Genomic DNA, 22,233 nt, shown 5'->3' on the forward strand with positions numbered 1-22,233 from the left:
TTAGGATCATGAGTTTAAAAAAACTGACAAAATTGTGGGCTTCGGTCCTGCTCATGGTTACCCATCACATGTTCTGTTGAAGGTGGATAATTCACTATGCACAGGGCATGGGGTTCAAGTTCTACCCTTATGTAAAGACAGATTCCCGTTTTTAAAGAGTTTTCAGACTAAGCAGTAAGGATGAAAAGCCCTTCGACACACACCCCATTCTAAAACATGCTTACTTTTTCTGAGTGCAAACTCTTCTTCTGATGGTTTCCGTTCAGGTTTTCGCTTGGGCAACAGTTTTTTCATGGTTTTAGGACTTTTGCTGAGATCCTATTTGGGCAAAAAGAAAATTAAGCCTTATTTGTTTCAAGATGTCAAACCCTGTTACTCACAGCTAGTCATATTTTATTGGAATTCTGCAAACTAATTAATTTAAGTGAACTATCTTCTTCCTTTGTGTGACTGTTTGGGGTTATGTCCTAGAAATATATCACAAAAAGGCAGTTATTGAAAAGCTACAACAAAAGTTGAAATACAAAAAAACTGCTGCTAATTCTTCAGAAAACATTTTCTTTATGGAGGAGCATTTATGGTGTTTAAGGTGACTAACAAAATGAAACCTGCACAAGCAAGTACAATACTAAATCATCATCATAGAATCATATATCTAATGGAAACCGGATAACTGATTTTGCCCTTGTCCAAGCCTCAGGATCACACTCTCCTTCCCCCACTCTCCTTCTTCCCCTTCCACACTCCAGTTCCCTCCCTGACAGCCTAGTTTGATCATACCAGAGAATGCCTTTGACATCCTAACCAAGCAAACAGAGAGAGAATTGAAGTCCACTCTGAGGGAGGGGGGAGCATGGAAAACCAAGGCTTGGACATTGCCAAAGGAACAAAAATGAGAGCAGACTCCCAGATGCCTCACTGTTGTCTTTAATAGGCCCAAAGTGTTTTGGATAAAATCCTTTATCAAGGGCCGTTTCACAACTTAACTACACATTTTAAGAGGCTAAAGTCAACCAATTTCACCATAACTCTGCTACCTTTTTGTTTGTTTGATTGATTGCCAAGGGATGGCTTACAATGTTGACTGTTTTTATGTTTTATGATGTTTTTATGAAAGAAGAAATAGGGCAGAGTGCTACTTATACCTGAAACAGCATCAGTTTAAGAGCCCTTTCTCACAATCCGTGAAAAGGGCTTGGCAGGTGGGGAGAAAGGTTCACTAACCTTATCTTCCCCGCAAACGATCCATCGAAGGAGCTGGGTGTGCGGATTGCACACAGAAATGATCTTCTGCTGCCCCAGCAGCACGGAGGATCGGGGGCCAGGACACGTCATCCCAACCCCCAGAAATCCCATGATGCACCACGCCATTGTGCACTGCATTCTGGGTCCCCCGACCCCCGGAAATGGGCAAGAACCCCACAGTTTCCCAGCCCTGGCTGCAAGCAGCTGGTGATGGCAAACGATTGAAAAAATGGGGCTAAAGGAGCACTTGCTCCCTTAACCCTGTTTAAAGAGGCTGGCTGGCCTCTTTGGCAGATTTGCAGCCGAAGCACCGCCAGGATCAGGTGCGGTCCTTAGCCTGGTTTTGGCTGATCGTAAGAACAGCCTCTAAGAATACTACTCTCTGCTGCAGGAGGGTTTTCTCCTACTCTATTCTACTAAGAAAATAAAATGGGTTAAACAGAAAAAGTGGAAAACATCAGAAACAGAAAGAAGTTCAAAGCTCAGAAATTGTCACTCTACCCAGAGTGATTCATTCGTAAAAGAGCACTACTTCAGTTAATTATGACTGATTCAATGCTAGTTGAAGAAGCAAAGTTAAAACACTTCATAAAGCACGTGGAACACATTACATATCTGTAGAGTTATGACATTAAACAAACACAGACTTTTAATAAGCGATTAATTCTTACCTCTTTATAACAGAGCGCTGCTGAAGGCCGTAATGGGGGTGCTGGTCGTAAACAGCTCAAACTCCATGGCTTAGGAGTTTTAGGAGGCTCAAGGGGTCCCCAGTTTATAGTAGTAGGCGGTGTCCCGTGATGTGAAGGATGTGGAAGAGTATGGTATACTGGAGTTAGTGGCATTTGCTTGCTGTCTGAGTGTTTGCTAGATGGTGTTAGAGGATGAGAAGGAAGCTGCCAAATGTACAAGGATTACAGAAATAAGGATAAGGAAAAGGAAGCGTAAAAAGTGTGATCACCATGTTTAACTTTACACTAGCCAGCTATCATCACCAATTTGTTACAAAGGCATGGAGTAACAGTTATTAAACAGCTTTGTTCCAACTTAGACATTTGTCAACTCTATGCCTAGCTACTTAACTGATCTTGTCTTAATCTTAGTAACATCAGTAAGCTGCAACAAACAAATCATAGACTTTTCAGGATTGTTCTTTACAAACCAACATTTCTGTTGTGGGAACAACTGCCTTGTGATCCAATACTTCTACAGAAACATCTGTGACCAGGAACCATGTTGGTCAAGCAAATGATACTGGCTCCTTCCGCTGGAATGTCACCAGGCTTTGAGGAAAGGTCTGGCAAAATAGGCAGAAGCAGCCCTCCCGCTTCCCGCCACCGGTGTGATTCTTGTTCAGACATTTACAGAGTGGTGTAGGACTTGATTATATTCAGCACAGGCCTGATGCTTACATAAATATATCACAGCTACATGACACTTCAGTAGCCTAAAACTCAGTAATTCTACTACAATTAAATAATCAAAACTAGCTTAACCTGCACAAAGTATCTGGGCGCTAGTACTTAATTGCTTCCCTCACCCCCGACCACAGCTCCTTCACCTCCAAGATCTCTCTACCCTTACCTGAGCCAACTTCCGGCTCCTGCTCCTCCATCCCATTGCTTCCATCCACCTCACTCCCCTCTGTGTTACAGCTGCGGCGTTGCTGGTGCTGACTGGCCAAGCTACAGCCCCCTAACCCCAGAGACCTCCCCACCCTCACCTGAGCCCCACTCCTGCTCCTCCCCACAGGAGGAGCAGCAGCAGCAGTTGACCGGGCCCTTCTTCGCTAACACTGCCATAGCCACTCATTCCCCTCAAGACACTGATAGGCCCGGGCCTCGGTAGCTCCGAGCAGCAGCAGCGGACTGGACTGTTCCTCAGTGCTGCTGCTGCCATGGCCACTCGTTCCCCTCAGGCCACTGACAGGCCTGGACCTGTCCCTTGCCCTTCCTTCTTTTTCTCTCTCCTCCACTCGCTTGCTCTCCCTCCCACCCCCCTCTCTCTCCCCAAGTTAACAGATCTTGTTCATCATGTTTCCTCATCTAATTCGCACTATGGCAGCCTCCTTCTCCTTAAGGGACTCTTTCCTCCTTCACGACCCATCTCTTTGCAGACCCTTGCCCACTATCCTTTTATATACAGATAGATTCTTCTCTCTTCTACAATCAAGCACATCTTCCAACCAGTAACAGCTGCATCCCAACTAATAACAAGCACAGGCTCCTCCTCCCTATCTGCATATGAAATCCCCACTGCCCAATCACCACGATGCTTCTGATCTGTTACCTCTGATTGGTAAAGCACTGTGTGGGCAGGGCTTGCCACGTACTTCCTTAGCCTTTTTATTTATACTAGCTTCTTCCCCCACCCTACCCCACACCGGGCCTGCTTCTCCCCAACCCACCGCCCACAGTTTCTGGCTGGTGGGCCACTGGAAAGCTGCCCTGCCACCTTCTCCTGCCCGCTAGGCCTGGCCACCGCCACCTGCTCCCGTCAGCTGCTTCTCCCCCCAGGTGGTTTCTGGCTAGCAGGCCAGCCTGCCACCTCCTCCCACCCACCCACCAATTCCAACCAGACCGCCGCCGCCTGCTTCTTCCCCCGGCCCAGTTTCTGGCTGGCAGGCCAGCCGCAAAGTCCGGCCCGCCACCTCCTCCCACCCGTCTGCCAGTTCCCTGCAGCCGGGCTGGCCAGCTGCCACCTGCTCTCACCGGCTGGCCCACATCCTTATTTTCTCCCCGTCCCCATCGCTAATCGGCAGCTGCTCGTGAACTCTCGCAAGAGCTGCCACACATAGGATTAGTGACAAGTACACCTAGGAGAAATCTATCTATCTACCTACCTACCTACACACACCCGCACACACAGCGCCACGGATCTTGGGAATTTGGTCCATGGCTTCCTGTCTCTGGGGAGGGCCTCCAAATGTTTGGGGGGGGGCTCCCCCAGAGCTTTCTCCCCCTAAGGGCCCACCCAGAGCCCCGCCACTGCCCCGCACAAGTTAAATATTTTATTTTTAAAAACCTTTTTCAACCACTGCTATGTGACGGGGTTGGGGGTAGCCAGCAGGGTGTACGGGCACTTCTTCAAGGGGAGATCAAAGTGGGGGATGCGGCAGCAAGAGCTGCTTCCTTGAGCCTGCCCACCCACCTGTCTCCCTCCCTCTCCTACCAATAACTCAGCAGAGCTCCCTGCAGGGGGGAAGCGGGGAAGGGGGGAGAGTGAGAGAGAGAGGGGAGAGAGAGGGGGGAGATCTCATACAATACTCGTTGACAATGTTAGGAATTTTCCTGAAGTTCTGTATACTATGGTTTATTAAACAAATACACTGGCGCCAAAGATTTCCCAATCTGAATTTATTTTACTGTATCGGCTTGTTTATGTCCCATCCCTTCTCTTCGCCTCAATGAAGCCCTTGGATGAAACCCAGACTGCTTTCCCCTACTGCTGGCAAGGATTTGCCTCTTTAGTTGCTCCCCAGCCATTGGTCCCAATTTGGAAGGGGGCATGAACACTCTCTCTGCTCACTGTTCACATTCTTCAGCAGCTCTTGGCACACACTCCACATGCAAAAATTAAAATTAAAAAAGTAGCTTCTGTGCTAGCCATCCCTTCCAGCTCTACACTTAGTGAAGTGCTACAGGTTTGTATAGTAATACTAACCACGGCTTGACAAAGCAAACAGTGTTTACATCTAAACCCACCCACAGTGTTCTTGCTTACTTTAAATTTGACAAAAAATAAGGACAGAAAGCCTCTTACCGTGTGAGATGGCACAGAATGAGGTTTAATAATAGGAGTCCCAATAGTTGTTACTTTGGTTTGTTTCTGCAGATGATCTACCCATTCATGCAGATCTTGCTGGTTGTTACAGGATACTAATATTCGTTCAATCATATTTCCTAAAGCATGATACATTTTAAAGATCAGCACCCTTCTCCTACATCAGGAATCTCCTCTACATCATACATTCACTATCTGGTAATAAAAGCATGGTATTAATAAAATAACATTCCTTTTGGTCCATCTTTTTAGAACACTGCCACCATTTTATTCCACCTACACATTGAGACAAGTACTATTTGATTCTGGGCAGTTATCTGCAGAACCTAAGCGAAACAGGAAGCTGCCATATACAGAGTCAGACCAATGGTCTATCTAGCTCGGTATTGTCTTCAGAGACTGGCAGCGACTTCTCCAAAATTGCAGGCAGGAATCTCTCTCAGCCTTATCTTGGAGAAGCTAGGGAGGAAACTTGAAACGTTCTGCTCTTCTCAGAGAGGCTCTATCCCGAGGGGAATATCTTCCAGTGCTCACACTTCTAGTCTCCCATTCATATGCAACCAGGGCAGACCCTGCTTAGCTAAGAGGACAAGTCATGCTTCTAACCACAAGACCAGCTCTCCTCTTTTGCAAATTAAGATTTAAAGATTTCTCCCAGTTAGGCTTCCTCTTGTATGAGTAGCATTATTTATCTCACCATAAATTACCACTAGATATTTACCATACTAGGTTATATAGTACTCCTAGGATACATTACTCAGGTTGGAAACTGTAGAATGGCTGCCCAGGTTTTAGCTTGCATTAGTCTTGGAGGAACACATTCTACCAGTGCTGTTAGACCTTTGCAGTTCCCAGTTAATTTCCAGGCACAGTTACAAGTTCTGGTTCTGATCTTTAAAATCCTAAACGACCTGGGTTCTGTGTACCTTAGAGACCATCTGCTCCCATAAATGTAAATAATGAACATCCCCACTTTCTGAGATTATATTGTGAGGCCCTGTGCTCCAAGTTCCTCCTTCATTACAGATTAGACTGACGTTAACTTTGGGGAGGGCTTTTCAACATGGCACCAGATTTATAAAACTCCTTCCTAAAGGAAGCACATCAGCCATTAGAGATCTTTAAAAAAACAGTGAAGAAGTGTGTTCCCTTAAATGTAGGCTGCCTCAAGTTCTTAATTAAAGAAAAGCAGAATATCAGTTTTAGAATGTTAAACCAGAATGATTGTTTCAGCTTGCTAGCTGCTTAACACTAAAGGACTCAGAACGTAGAATAGATGCTGTCTGACATCTTGTTTGGCGTATGCAAGGATACACACAGAAAACCACAAGGACCTTACCTGATATTTCAAATGCATTTCTGTGACTTTCACTATCTTCTAGCTTTGTGATGGCCATACCTGTCAGCGGTAGTTTTCCCTAGAAATAGATAAAACAAATAACTATTTACATAATAAACAAATATAACACACACACAAAGTGTTAGGGCATGCTTTTGTTGACTTTGAAGCAAGACTCCTGGTGTTCAGTGTTCTGATACCACACTGTACTTATGATACCTTTAATATAATCCTCAAAGCACTTATATGCAAAAGTTCCACAGAAGTTCACTGTAAGGTTTTGCAGAATTAATAACCACCTATTACCAAAGACCTAAGGATAATTTAAACATATTAAAACTACTTTTACCTGATAAATAAATCCACTCATCCTAGGGCTGGCAGACAACATGAGCAAAATGTTAGGAAAGAGAAGAAGGTATCTTTCGTTCTTTTCCTTATAAAGAGAGAAACAAAATTAAAATCTAAGTTAAAATTAAATGACATGACAAAACTCAGTAAAAAATTCACATGGCATAACATAAACACCTTGTTCTTGCATCACAAATAAAATTAAGCAACAGAGACCTTTTAAAATACAAAAAAATGAGATTAGCTACCTTTGATTTTCTACAGCAATCTATAACCATATAGATTATATCTGAACATATAAGCATGACCAAGATTTGAGATCCCTTGCTTTAAGGAATAGAGTGGCCTAAAAAACAAATAGCCAGCCCTGCCACATATGGCAAGTAAATGCCACGTTGAACTTAACTGAATACTGTAAAGATTATAAATACTAATGAAATATTTGAGAATATTTCTTTACTAGTTCCTCTAGCAGGTTTTATCCATCCCCCTCTTTCATGAACAAAAACAAAAAGGAGACATTATTAAAAGCCAAGAACAAAGATAGGCTTTTAAAAGGTAGTTTTTAAAGAAACCGGCAAAATATATGACAGTGCTTTGTATTAGTCCCTATTCGAGTCATCAAAATAAATACACGGTAGCAGGGTAAGATCCTGCTTAAAATTAAAAAAAAAAAGGAAATTGCATTACCTCACTACCAGCACACTGAATCATGACTTGTGACATATAAATAACATTTCCCAGTGTTTTAATATCCTCTCCTTCCCAGGAACGGATGGCTTCTGTGAGTATTTGGAGTTCAAGTTCCTTTCGTTTCCGTACTTCTTGACATTGTGCCTATTAGACCAAGAATAAACATTATCAAACTGTGTGTGAGTAAAACTGAGCTAGCTAAGAATTAATATTTGTTCAGAATGCAAAAACTGTATCTAAACAGCCATGAGTGGAAGGAAATTTGCAGAACAGGAATTTCACCCCCCACCTCCGCTTCCCACTGCAATCCCGAATGTTCCCTGAAAAGTTGTTCGTTAACACCATGTGATGTTCAACAATAGGACAGCGGTGGGGGTAGGGATGCGCCCGAATGCATTATTTGAGCACTGTGAGGGAAGTGCGGTTTGAATGCTTTGTGGGAAATTAAAAAGGGAACTTTAAGAAAATGGAGGGCTGATGCTTACCTGCTTTCTACCACCCCTTCAGCTTCCTGCTGGGGAAGCACATGTCCCCAAAAGCCCTGAGGACGCCATGTGCATGCTGATGGCGCACAGGGCTTTTTAGATCACCCCAGCAGGGAGCTGGAAGGGGCGGCAAAGAGCAGGTAAGCATCAGCCCTTCGTTTTCTTAAAGCTCCCTTTTTAATTTCCCTCAAAGCACTCAAACCATGGTTTAGGTCCATCCGTAGGGGTAAGACCAGAATTTGCCGAAATCAAAACAGAAGCTCCATACACAGAAAGTACTTCCAGCCAATTTTTGTAGAACCTTCTTTCTCTAGGGACCTGCCAAATTCCTTCCTGCCCTGGTCTCTCTGGGCTGCTGGAGGGAGAGGAGCCTCCACCGCCTTCCATCCTTCTCTGGCTGCTGCAGATCTTGTAAGATCTACAGCCAGAAGTGGAGAAGGAGGCGGCCTGGCCAGCGGGGTGGGAGGGGGGGATGAGGTGGTGTCATGGCAGCAACCCAGCCAGGGAGAGGGGGGAGCATGGTAAAGCTTCCCGGCTGGGGAGCAGGGAAACAGGGTGCCGGGGACTGGGTGCCGGAGAGTTGGCAGCAGTGGCCTGTGAGTGGGTCTGGAAGTTGGTGTGTGCGCGCACACACAAGCACACCTTGGAGAGAACACAACATCTGAGCCTTTTTGTTTTAGCAACATGGAGTCTCCAAGCAACCAAATTCCATGATTTGGCCATGAGGATCCTCCTTACAGGAGAAAATTTATTTTTATTTTATTTATCATATTTCTGTACAGCCTGATATAGATATCTCAAGGAAGTGAACAAAGTTAAAAACATAACAAATACCCCTGCTAACTTGGCAAAGAGGCACCTTGTAACGTGGTGATTCTCTTTATTTAGCAGGGGGAGTAAGTGGTCCTACCTACTCCCAGCACAGTACCTCCAGTGACTGTTGCTGGTGTCTATCTTGTGTTTCTTTTTAAGATTGTGAGCCCTTTGGAGACAGGGATCCAACTTATTTTACTTATTATTTCTCTGTGTAAACCGCCCTGAGCCATTTTTGGAAGGGCGGTATAGAAATCGAATAAATCATCATCATCAATATAAAAATATAAAACAGTTAAAATTCATAAAACAGATAAAAACCATCTCAGTAAAGTAAAAACATTAAAATTTAAACTTCAGTTAAAGCCTGGGAAAACAGGAACATTGAGAGTCCTTCTTAAAAACAAGCAAAGAAAAGGAGATGCTCTTATTTCAACAGGGAGTGTATTCAAGAGTCCCGGAGAAGTTACAGAGAGGGCCCAGTTCCGAGTCACCACCAAACGAGCTGTCAGCAACCGTAAGCAGGCCTCTCCAGATGATCTTAATAAGGTGGCAGTTTTCACGACAGAGAAGGTGCTCTCTTAAGTACCCTGGACTTGAGCCATTGAGGGCTTTATAAGGAATAACCAGAACTCTGTATTTCGTTCGAAAACACATCAGCAGCCAGTGCAAGTCTTTCAAAATCGATGTTATATGGTCCCTATTGGTGCTATACGGTTCCTACAGAAATGGCAAGAGTATTGAAGGCAACAACACATATCTACCACGGCACGAGCTGCTAAGTCACTCTTCTTTAAAGGCTACTTCTAACTTTATACCAAAGCAGAAAATGCTTTGGGCACCTCAGAAGTACGTCACTTGTTCTAAAATGACTGACCGGTCCACTGTCCCTTCCTCCCCGCCACCACCATCCATATGGGCAGAAACTGTGTCCACTTAATTGTTCTTTATATAGCACCTAGTTGTTGAAGGCCCTTGATAAATATTAGTATTTAAATGGCACCAATGACGATGACAGTTCCAGTTTGATATTAAAAAAAAACCCCAACTTATTATACTGGCTTATAGCTAAATCCTTCTTTTGGACTTTGCTTACAATTTAAATATTTTAAACTACATTAGATCTCTCCTTTCTTGCATCACCTTTAGTGAGCACATAAGATTTTTCACCTAAGGACCGATTCACATACAACACTGTTCCCCATATTTGGGGGTGGGGGGAGGCCACAGAGTATGAAACAGCCTCAAATAACATTCCTAATGCTCCAATTTAAAACAAAAGACCATTCAACTACCCAATGGGAAATATCTTGCCTAAACATATAATATTAATGACTAGATTGGAAATACAAAATGCACACCAACTGTACAGCTCCTTCTTGAATGTGTGTCTAATATTATATTTAATTTATTGTTTAATGTTTATACTGACTTTCATTTAAAAAAATCTCAAGGCCGTTTACAAAACATTTACAACAAGACTATAAAACAGTTACACAATAATAACATTAAACTGGTGGACCTCACTATCTGCAGTTCTGCTAATCGCGGTTCCGTGGTGCACAAAAAGGCACCCTACCTCATTATCCATGGATACAAAAGTGTTAAAACCCATGTATCCACACTTCCTAGAAGGCCAGAAATTACCGTGGAGGTGATTTCCAACCACCATTTTGTCTGTAGGAACCATTTTGTGGCTCATTTAATCAGAAACAGGGGGGAAATCTGCAAAAAAACCACCAAAAAATCCGCTTTTGGCACTGGTGGGGGGCACTGTTAGATGCCAGGAGGCCCACAGAGCATGGTAGGGTACTTTGTTTGGCCAATTTTCAGGTTTTTAGGGTTTTTTTCCAACAATATTTTGAAGTCTGGGAAACTAAGCCCAGCAATCCCACAGACTTCAATGACTCATTATCCATGGTTTTGTTACCCACGGTAATCTGTGGGAATGGAACCCTCACGGATAATGAGGTCCAGGATTTGATCACCAAAGCATGAGGTTATGAGCCTCAAGGGGGAAAGTATGCCATGTGCCAACCTCTTCACCCCATAATGTATTGTATTTTATCTCTGGTCCCTCTCCCCTTATGAGGATTGTTCATACTAGGAGTTCATTTGGTAACTTTCTACTTGCAGATTTTCTTGTTTCACTAGCTTCCTTCACAGATACCATATGGGCCTCACTTCCTCCACCTCTTATGACCTGCCTGCCCCTTGAAGCCAGATGGCCATCTATTTTTAGTAATGCCACACATACTTTTAGGCTCCTCCTCTTCCCTTTACCTAGGGAGATGATTTCATATGATGTTTACAGTAGTATTTAGCACACCATTTATCCCTTAAATTGCTTACAGAAAGATTTTTGAAGGCCGTCATGGATTTCTGAATGTCAGGACGATCTGGATGATAATCCTAAAATAAAATTCAAGAAGAAAGTAATATATTACAAATTTTAATACTGAATTAAACAATTAAGATCTTCCTTACAGTTACATTGCTAAGTAACAATTAGATTGTGACACACTAGCAGGGAGAAATTTTATTTTCCCTCAGAGGACGGTTGTATCCGCAAAGGATGGTGGGTTGTCTCGACCTCCTGCTCCTAGACAGGGCCAATCAAGAGCTTTGGCTCATCTCAGGAGGAAGGGGCAATCCCCTGGAACTCCAGTTCTTCGCCCTGTCTCGCTCCAGCAAGGCTGCTTTGATTTTTGCTCTGTATTGGAGTTTTTTATACTCTCCTTCAAGACTTTGAAGTGTCTCTGGCTGGCTGTATCTCTCCTTTTGCCTCAGCAATAGTGAAGGGGATAGCAGAGAGAAAAGAAAAAAAAACCCTGTTAATTCCTCTGCTGCAGCTCCTTGTGTGCCTCTTAATGGCATTGGAGCTTCACTGCGATGAGAGAGAGGTGTCTCCCTCTCTCTTGGAGGATTCTGTGGTGCACTCAGTGTGCCAGGCTGAGTGGGTCGCGGCTTACACTCCCACACCCGGACCTCGGTCCTGCAAGGCCGCCAAGGCTTCTAAGGCAAGGAAGCGTGATACGGCTTCGTCAGTTGCCAGATCGGAAGGCAGCCAGGCTGCGCACAAGCCATCCGCTCAGGGAACGAACCTCTTGGAAGTTGTGAGTGGCGCTGGGTCAGACACCACTCCCCTGGCTCTGCAACGCAAGCCTGAGACCATAGGGACGCTGGCAGGTGAGCCGATAAGGACTTTGGAAGGGGCTTCGGGGTTGGGGGATCCCTGCTCCGCACCCCCCGCCAAGTGCTTGCGCGCCAACACAGTGGCCAATATCACGGATGCCGACGCCGTTTCTCTGCCGGGCGGGGCTCAGGAGGAGGAGGAGAATATCCCTCCGAGATGAGTTTCAGAAGTTACCTTGGCTGCCTGCACCCATTGCCACTCCACTCCCGGCCAGCTTTTTCCCGTCAAAACTCCAGCGGCTGCCATTTTGGCTGCAGCCCCTGCCGCACCGTGCACCGACCCGCAAACCAGCCCGGCCACGCAGCTTCAGGACAGTGGGCCTCCTGCCCTCTCTCCTTGCTGCCCAATCGTTTCCCCTCCTGCCGCGCTTATTCAGCACCTCCCTTGTCGGGAGTTCCCTGCGCCCTCGAAGGCTTCTGAGTCCGACAGGGAGGAAGGGGAACTCTCCAGTGATGAAGAGGAGCCCGCTCAGCAGGCCAGCTATCGGCTTTTCTCTCAGGCTGACGACCCGGTTCTCCTACACAAGGTCAGGAAAACCCTTCGCTGGGGGGGGGGTTTTTCAGCCAGTTACTGAAGTCACGGAGGAGGATCCAGCAGTGCTTCCCTCCTTAAGGTCTCAGGAGATCAATGTTCCGCCCCCAGTTGTTTTTGGATGTTTTCCAAAAACAACGGAATGGGACAGGCCCACGGAAGGCAAAGCCCCCCCCCCTCCCGGCAGTGAGGTGCATGTACAATTCTAGCAGCGCTTTCATGAGTAGGCTTAATGTAGCTCTGGTTGATGCTGAGGTGGCCACTCTGGTCATGGGGGCTGTGCTCCCCAAGGAGGGGGAGAATGTTTTGGAAAATGTGGAGGATAAAAAAATTCGACGCAGCCCTCTGCAGGTCCCACGAGGCGACTGCTCTTTCCCTCAGGGCCTCTAATGCTCTAATGCCATCTTCGCTAGGGCTGCTGATCTCTGGGTAAAGGACCTCATTCCCCTAATTCCCCCAGAGCTGACCAGCCTTCGGCATGGCCTTAACAAATTAGGAAAGGTAGTCAAGTTCATGGCAGATTCCTCCTTGGACGCCGCCCAGTTGTCCGCCAGGGCCCTGGCATCCAACGTTACTGTAAGGCGCCACTTGTGGCTAAAAAATTGGAAAGCTGACCAAAAGTCCAGGTCTAATCTCGCCAATTCAGCATTTAAAGGGGGCAAGCTCTTCGGAGATGTGCTGGAACCTGTTTTGATTCAAACAAAGGACAATAAAAAGGCAATGCCCTCTGTGGCTACATCTCAGCGCCAGGACTGACAGCCTTTCTCGCCGACCACGTCTAGCTTCAAAGGATACAGGCCTTCCTTTTGTTTCCACCAGAATAGGCCTGACAGATCAAACTAGCCTAAGAACCAGTCCTCCTTTCGGGACAATTCATTTTGAAAGCCCTAGCAGGCCAGCCAACATTCCAAGCCCAGTTTCAAGCAAAATCAGTCCCAGTGACTACCCACAGGGTCGCCTTCTCCAGGATCACTCTCTCCCTCTGGTGGGGGTCAGGCTGGGGGAGTTTGCGCAAGTCTGGGCTCAGACCTGTACCAACACCTGGATCCTGCAGACGGTCTCGTTGGGGTATTCTCTGGAGTTTCCTGCGCAACCTCCGGATAGGTTCTTTCCAATCCCCAAGTTCCTGCAAGGAATCCAAGCACCACTTGATGATGGAAGCTATTTGTCACCTACGCTCCATACGGGCAATCGGATATGTACCCTTGAGGGAGCAGGGGAAAGGGGTCTATTCCATCCTGTTTCTAGTTCCCCCAAAAAATGGGGACTCGAGAGCTATCCTAGATCTCAAGTTCGTGAACAGGTTCCTCCAGAGGAGGAGGTTTCGCATGGAAACTCTTAGCTCAATATTGATGGCCCTCCAGGAGGAAGAATTTCTAGCTTTGGTGGACCTGAAGGAGGCCTATCTACATGTGCCCATCCACAAGCAGGACATACGCTTCCTGAAGTTTGCTTATCAGTCTCATCACTTCCAGTACCAGGCGCTTCCCTTTGGTCTTTCGACTGTGCCTCGGGTGTTTACCAAACTCATGGTGGCACTTGTGGCGCACTTGAGGACCAAGGGCGTCCATCCATACCTGGACGGCCTGTTGATCTTTACCCATACCTCGATGATCCCTCCTTCTCCAGAGGTCAGCAGGATGTCTAGTTGACCCTTTCCGTCCTGGAGGCACACGGGTTCATAGTAAATGGCCCCAAGAGTTCACTTATTCCCCAACCCAAGGTTCTCCACCTAGGTGTGGTGATCAACACCGTTCAGGGAACAGTTTGTCTAACTTCGGAATGCAGAAAATCTTGGGTGGCTTGCTGTCATGCCCTAATCACACATCCCAGGTCCGACGTCCTGTCTCTGTCCCAACTGCAGGGGCGCATGGTGTCTGCCTTGGGCATAGTACCCTGGAGTCGTTTACATTCTCGTCTGCTCCAGTGGTTTCTCCTCAAGTATCAGGACCAGGTGGTGTGCAGGTCCAGAATGCGCATCAATCTGCCGCCTCAAGTGGTATGGCCCTAGCACTGGTGGGTGTCACCAGCTACAATGAAGGGGATCCAGTTCCTTCCTGTGGACCGCATTCAGGTCATGACGGATGCTAGCCTCCTAGGCTGGAGAGAACACTGTCACCGACAAGTGGCACAAGGTCATTGAACCGAAGCCGAGCACGCCAATTCCATCAACTGGCTGGAGCTGCGAGCGATTCAATTGTCCCTAGCGGAGTTTCTACCAGTGATCCACAGTTACCATGCCCTCGTGCGCATGGACAATGCTACAGCCAAGGCTCATGTCAACCTGCAGGGCAGCTCAAGATCCTGAGCCCTGATGTGCGAGGCCTCGCTCCTACTAGCATGGGCAGAGCAACATCTTCTGTCCCTAGAGGCCAATCATGTCAGCTGAGTGCTAAACACTGTCGCAGACTGGTTGAGTCGGTTGCAGATAGACCCGGTGGAGTGGTCTCTGGATCCTTGAGTCTTCCAGCAGATTGTTCTGAGATTCGGTCAACCGGTCATGGACCTATTCGCCACTCCAGGAAACGCCAAGCTGGGGCAGTTCCTCTCCAGGTATCGCTCCTCCAGGGTGGAGGGAGTGGATGCTCTGACCTTCCTGTGGCCTCCAGGCCTGTCATATGCCTTTCCGCCGTTTGCCATTATACCGCAGACCATTCGGCGGGTCCGTCTGTTGAGGGCGGAGATCGTTCTGGTGGCGCCTCACTGGCCACGCAGGCCCTGGTTTTCAGATCTGGTGGAGTTGTCCAGCCAACCTCCGCTTCCACTGGGGTCTCACAGTCATCTTCTCATCCAGGGTCTGGTTCTCCACCCAGAACCAGAGTGGCTCAATCTCTTCGTTTGGAGAATGAGCGGAGCTCTTTAGCAGCATGCGGCTATCCAAGTTCAGTCCAGGATACAATCTTGGCTTCCCGAAGGCCTTCTACGGTCAGAGTCTATCAGTCAACCTGGAAGACCTTCGAGCTCTGGTGTAGCTCTCAAGGCATCTCGCCACTCTGCGCGTCAGTGATTCATGTGTTGGGTTTTCTTCAAAGCGGCCTTGATAAGGGGCTCCGCCCCAATACGCTGCATCGCCAGGTCTTTGCGATTTCATCAGTCTTACAGTCACAGGGATCTTCATTTTCTCAGCATCCTCATGTGCAGAGATTCCTCAAGGGGGCTACCATCCTCAAGACACCTACAATTAATAGGTTCCCAACTTGGGAACTTAATTTAGTCCTCTGAGCTCTTACCAAAGCCCCATTCAAACCCTTGAGGTCTGTACTTTTGCACTTATTTTCTTTTAAAGTTCTGTTTTTGGTTGCCATTACTTCCACCAGGTGAGTTTCTGATCTGCGCGCCTTTTCTGTGCGGAAGGAATTATGTCTGGTTTCTCCAAACTATGTCCTATTACATACTGACCCAACTTTCCTGCCTAAAGTTAATTCAGTTTTCCCTAGGGCTCAGGAACTAATGCTGCCCTCCTTCTGCCCCAACCCTTCTTCACCTAAGGAATGTGAGTGGCACACTTTGGACGTGCGTAGGGCAGTAAAGGTTTACCTAAGGAGCACCAAATCCTTTCGAGTATCAGAATCCTTCTTCATTTCCTTCAGGGACTGTTCATTAGGTAAGAAAATTTCAACGTCCACCTTGTCACGCTGGATCTGTCAGTGTATCAGGCTAGCTTACGCTGCCTCAACTACTCCAGCCCCAGAGGGGATTGCAGCCCACTCTACCAGGAGTGTGGCTTCACCTGCTGCTCTTTCCACCTTGGCTCCCTTGATCGATATCTGTTGAGCTGCCACGTGGGCCTCACTCTCCACCTTTGTGAGGCACTATAAAATCCACAATTGGAGTTCGGCAGATGCGGCTTTGGAGAGCAGTGTTTTGCAGCAGGTGGTTCCTTCTTGAGGCCGGACCTCACAGCTCCTGACCTGTGTGTCATAGGGGCTATGGTAGGTCCCAGCATCCTTTGCGGATACAACCCTCCTCTGAGGGAAAATGAACTGTTGGCACTTACCTGAAAGGTCATTTTCCTCAGAGGTATGGGTTGTATCCGCCCCCACCCACTTGTTCGTCCAGTCTGTATATTCTTCTGTCCTGATATCCTGTACCTTACTGTCTCCCATATATCTGTGGGGTGGTTTCCCTCCAGGGGTAGTTTGTTCTCCCTGCGAGGTACTGTTTAGTTAGGCCAGGCGATGTACCAATATTGTTTCTTGTCGAGTTCTCCGTGTTTGCTGTGGCGCATTTGTTTTGCTTGCCTGTTTCTTGTTTCCTCTCTTTATTGTTCTGGAGCATTTGTTAGAGCTGGCTATGAACTGGAGTTTCAGGGGATTGCCCCTCCCTCCTGAGATGAGCCAAAGCTCTTGATTGGCCCTGTCTAGGAACAGGAGGTCAAGACAACCCAGCATCCTTTGCGGATACAACCCATGCCTCTGAGGAAAATGACCTTTCAGGTAAGTGCCAACGATTCATTTTATAAGATACCATTCCCATAATATAGAGGAGTCTCAATAGGTGCAAATTTATGGACACTCCTTCAGATATTACTATATGATAGATATTACTATATGAAGCAAGTTTTCCTAGTACAGAAATTAAAGACTATAAAACTGGCAGAATTAACAGAGATGCAAATCTGAACAGTATTTTTTTCTAGTTCTAAAGCTGCAATCCTACGCACATTTACGTGGATGTAAGGCCTATAAGAACATAATGGGACTTGCTTCGGAATAAATATGCATAGGACTGCAGTGCAAAGTTATTTAAATATGAGAAATAACTCTTGAAACTGAGAATTCTAGAGCTACTCATTTAAGATTTAAAAATCAAAACTAGTATTTCAACCCAGCCACATATTACAAGGCACTGTCGAACCAAAAGTCACTGAAGTACACTCAGTAGTAGTGAGGACATAAGTGTGACAACTTCTCTTCTTCAAGATTAAATCTGCAATGAATTAACGTATTTAGGACTTGGGAATTCCTAAAAATCTTGTGAGAAATTGTCTCAAATTAAGTCATAATCCAACATGTGTTTGCTTCCAAAGCAACCTAGTTACAGTTTAACACTTCAAACCAGAGGGACAAATGATGAGCAATGAACTTGCTATGGGGCTTCCAACATAAGCTCATTGTGCTGTTCCTTTGAAACTCAGAGGAGGCCTCTAACTTGGAAAGGAAGGAGCTTTTCGGGTGTACCCCACCTCCCCCAAAAAAATCCCTGGTGTGGATGCACAAGTCTTTGCAAATTCCTATACAGGCCCTGTATTTGCAGGTCTATTGTGCATTTTTGAAAAAGATAAACAGTACTTGGACTGTTAGGAATTCATAATCTGTAAAAAGGCATCCAGAGACTTGAAGTAAGCTGCATCAACAACAGCACTACCTTACAAACTATGGAACTGCAAGGTCAAATCACAGATTTAGGATCAGGTTTAGGGTGTGTTGTTTATGCTTTTTATTATGAATTTATATAGCACCATCCATGTATATGGAGTTTTACACATAGTGCAAAGACAGGTTCCTGAGATAAAGGGCTTGCTCACAGTCTAAAGGAGATAGGAACATAAGGCATAGTTGCCTTATACCTAGTCAGACCATTGGTTCATCTAGCTCAATATTGTCTACACAGACTGGCAGCTGCTTATTCAAGGTTACAGGTCTCTCTCCACCCTATCTAGAGATACTGTGGAGGGGACTTGGAACCTTCAGCATGGAAACATGCAGATGCTCTTCCCAGAGCGTTTCCATCACCCAAGGGAAATATAGTGATATTGAACACAAATAGAGAAAGACTGGGACCGAATAAGCAATTAACATACATTTAGGCTAAGGCCAAACAACTTCAATCTTCCAACCATTTCTGAACATCTTCCATCATCCCCAGCCACAGTGGCAAATAATCAGGGATGATGGGAGATGTAATCTAACATCTGCAGGAAGGCTAAAGTTGAGCAGCCCTGATTTAGGCTTAGCAGCAGTACAGTATAGGCTTTGAAAGTCCAATCCTAGAAGTATAATGGACTCAAGCTTTCAAGACTATTCTCTTACATCAGAAGAATCAGAGTAAAGTAATGTAGATTGCAACCCATCATCCTTGAATGTACCTTTAGGGTAATTGTTGCCAAATCATCATTAAGCTGGAACATAAATGCTGCTAAGATATACCTCCATATGTCTTTCAAGTTCTTTGAGCAATGTGGGATATTTATCCAGGCGCATAAAGGGTTTGCTCAAGCCCGTGGTCAGTACAAGAATCCCAGGACTGTTGGCTCCTTTCATCTCCATGAATTCTCCTAGCTCTTCACTGTTCATACAAAAAAAAAAAGTTAACAGTAAACAAAGAGCTAAATCAACAAGAAGGAATCATTCTAATTCTTCAGCAATAGCCTGCTGGAGGGGAGGGGAGGCAATGAAAGAGAACAAAAGGCTAGTCATCAAAACAATATGAAGAGACCTATTTTTAATGTGAAAGTTGTTCATGGAAAAGCAAATCTTCAAACTCAAATACTTGTTTAGGGCTAAGTTTAAGATTATAAGTATTATAAATAAGTATTTCAAGTAATGTGAATTACTTGAATGCATTAGGAATGTTTATAACAAGAGATAAAATGTACAGATCCAAGGAGACTTACAACTCGATCCTATACATATCTACTCAAAAGCAAGCCCCACATTGTTCAGCAGGGTTTACTTCTAAGAAAATGTGCACAGGATTGAATTTTTATAGAAAAAGTTTCAAGAACCAGACATCAATAGGTCATCAGTTCCTCTGAAAAGGAAAGGAGCACATATTGGAGCATATATTGAAAAGGAGCATATATTGAATATTATGCCAAAGAGAGAATTTCTGAATGTTTTCAAGCAGCACAAAGTACACTTTCATGAGCTGCCTTGAAAACATAGTTTGTCTAGCATTAAGTCTCCCATAGTGATTTTATCCACCTTAGCACAATGTCGAGAACAAATAGAAAGCATTTGCCACTGGACGTTTCTACCCTCAGGATTTCAGCATCAATGTACAATATTTCCCTGAAAGGAAGCCTCATTTAGCTACACATCTGCACAGCACCACATATCATGCTCTAATCAACAGTCTAAGAACAGAGCCAAAGTTATCCATTTATTTTACTAGGTGTCAGAAAATCTGTGGTCACATTGTATGCCTACCCCCTTGGCATGCTTTACCTTCATTCCTAAAAAATATGACCAAGAGCTCAGCTCACACATTTATATAATTGCAGCTAGCATATGATAACCCAGACAGCTTCAAACTACTATTAAATCGAACTACTATTAAATTCACACAAATAAAATTCATCTGACTGCTTGTGTATATTTGTTTATTTATCAAACTTGTACACCACCCCAAACCTTCGCCTCTGGGTGGTTAGTAGCATAAAACAAGTTCAAAACATATACAGTACAAAAACTTAAAACAATTTAACAATTTAAAAATCAACCACAGATTAAAACCTAAACATTTTTAAAAGCTGAAAAAGCTTGGGTGAAGAGGTGGGTTTTCAAATGCTTTTTAAAAATTGCCAGAGATGGGGAGGATTGTATCTCAGTATGGAGAGCATTCCACAGTCTCGGGGCAGCAACCGAGAAGTATATATAAATGACTTGCTAAGATCATCCATCATGGGCAGATTGTTTTTATCACATGAAATACATGAGCTAAATGTATCAAGTGGTGAAAGTTGGTGGCTGACAAGATATGCAGCATAATGCCAGCATTTTCCTTCCGCGGGGCTGCTGTGCATGTAAAATTTAGCCCTGGGGAATTGCACAAGAGCACAGCTGTGCAACAACCTAGAAATGCACACTTCACTTGCACAAAACAGCTTCCACTGTTTTCAAATGGAAGCTCTGTTGCAAAAGTGCAGGAATGCATTCCTGAGTCGTGTGCCTGCACTCTTGTGCAGCTCTGCTGGGGCTGATCTTCAGTTCTTGCTCTTTATCCTGGGTAGCATAAACACAACTCATTTGAGGAGTCGAGTACTATACTTCCCAACCCAGGTAGACGAGATCAGTGAAATTGTGTTCCATATTATCTTCTGCAGAGTCTTCGCATTATTCCTTGAGAGATTTCACTGACCTTCCCACATTCAGACAGCTGTTCATAAAGCTGCTTTCAAGAAAAAGAACAGTAATCTTTTTTTTTTGATCGAGAGAGTCACACTGGATGAAGCAAATGAGGACCTTCTCTGCCAATATTTTCATAGCCCAAACAGCTTAGGAGTAAGTATACCTATTCCTGCTTCCTCCTCCTCTAACACTGCCACAGTGAAACTGAAGCAAGTGTTCATGTGAAAAGGGTCTCAAGCTCAACAGTGAAATCAAGTTGACATATTAAAAAATGGTGCACATAACCCAAGTTCATGTTTGATAGAGGTCCCGCTATAGCTACACACATTATTAATGGCTTTTTTAAAAAAAAAACCGTCAAGAGAATATCACACACATTTGTGTTTTACTACTACCCACCACAGCACACCGGATATTCAGAAAACAGAATCTTTAATGAAGTGTAATCATGATGGAACTTCACAGAAAAACTGTATTATTTGAGGCTGGTGAACTATCTGCAGACTGTACATCAGTTAATTTATTTCCATTGCATCTATCTATACATTCAGTGTGGTTGGTTCAGAGCACAGCTGTTTTGACAAAGACAATAGCTCTTTATAATGTGCAGTTTTACCCAAGTGCTGTAAATACTGCACAGTGAATCCTCTCTGTATTTAACTGAAATAGTACATAGGAAGGAAACAAATGAGAGATGCGAAATATAATAATTAAGCAATTAAACAACAACTAGGTCTCTCGTATAGTAACACTAAAATCTTTTAACTCTCTTTATTCAAAAGAGACCAGCTTTGCAGAAAAAGCAAATCTAAATTACAGGACTACTACAATACTACCATACATTTAACTTAGTGAATGAAATACGTTTATGAAATCTCGATTAAAATTTACTGTTCTAAAGATCTGTGACTGAAAGGTTTGTTCAGAATTAGTAAGGTATTAAATATAGTTTACAGTTTGTCTCTAGAATGAATTCAAACCACATCATTCAAAACAAAGATGGCTAATGGCTAAAACTCAAAGCACCTGCAATCACTTAAACTGTAGAAAAAGTTAGTATATAATGCACAAACAAGAAGTTAAAAACCATTTAAAGCTCCAACTTACATTTCCAGTTCCTGTCTATAATAGACAGAACATGAATGCTCGCTGCTGAAAGGTCTGAAGATGTCACATAGACAGTGCATGCTGAAAACCCTCCAGCAAACCCTTGGTTCATTTAATGACTCTAAGCTTCTTACAGGCTCTCGTGCTGCATTTCTGGATAGAAAGCCTTATTCTTGGGCTGTTGCTTCAAGTATGACATCACCCTCTATGTTAGCAGCCTTTGGGAAACAAAGTGGAGGAGGGACAAAAGGTTCTCTGACTCAGATGATGATCTGCATTCCATGCTCCAGTTATCTCCCATAAATGTAATTGTTTAAGCTTCACTTTTTGAAATTTGAAGGTATTAAGCATAATGTTATAAATGCAATATATTTAGAGTATCCATCATTATGCAAACTGGGGGGAGGGGGAGTGGCTTTAAGTAAGACTAGCTTCTATCCAAGTGCTAGCTTGAAGCATGAAGGATAAATTTAAATATTTCTTTTAAAAGCATCCAATTTCTTTTTTTAAAAGGACTTCCCCAGATGATCTTTATAGGCAGCAGGGTTCATGCCAAAGAAGGCACTCTCCTAAATACCCTCATGTTCAGGACTTTATAGGTAATGACCAGCACTTTGT

The 22,233-nt window shown here is 44.6% G+C and overlaps 1 protein-coding gene across 12 annotated transcripts in view; it reads right to left on the minus strand.

The window, feature by feature from the left end:
- Positions 1-22,233, minus strand: part of ARHGEF7 (Rho guanine nucleotide exchange factor 7) — a 159,540-nt gene that overhangs the window by 61,806 nt on the left and 75,501 nt on the right. For all 12 annotated transcript variants that reach the window (XR_008319854.1, XM_053311162.1, XM_053311158.1 and 9 more), the window contains 8 exons: positions 18,586-18,724; positions 11,062-11,121; positions 7,409-7,555; positions 6,717-6,803; positions 6,368-6,446; positions 5,008-5,147; positions 1,917-2,141; positions 225-318 (listed from right to left, as the gene is read on the minus strand). Coding sequence is in view for 11 of the 12 variants with exons in the window: in XM_053311162.1 (XP_053167137.1) it covers positions 225-318; positions 1,917-2,141; positions 5,008-5,147; positions 6,368-6,446; positions 6,717-6,803; positions 7,409-7,555; positions 11,062-11,121; positions 18,586-18,724 (971 nt within the window). In the remaining variant the exon portion in view is untranslated. The remainder of the gene's footprint in view (positions 1-224; positions 319-1,916; positions 2,142-5,007; positions 5,148-6,367; positions 6,447-6,716; positions 6,804-7,408; positions 7,556-11,061; positions 11,122-18,585; positions 18,725-22,233) is intronic.

Source organism: Hemicordylus capensis, chromosome 3 (assembly GCF_027244095.1).
Source record: "Hemicordylus capensis ecotype Gifberg chromosome 3, rHemCap1.1.pri, whole genome shotgun sequence".
Lineage (NCBI taxonomy): Eukaryota > Metazoa > Chordata > Lepidosauria > Squamata > Cordylidae > Hemicordylus > Hemicordylus capensis.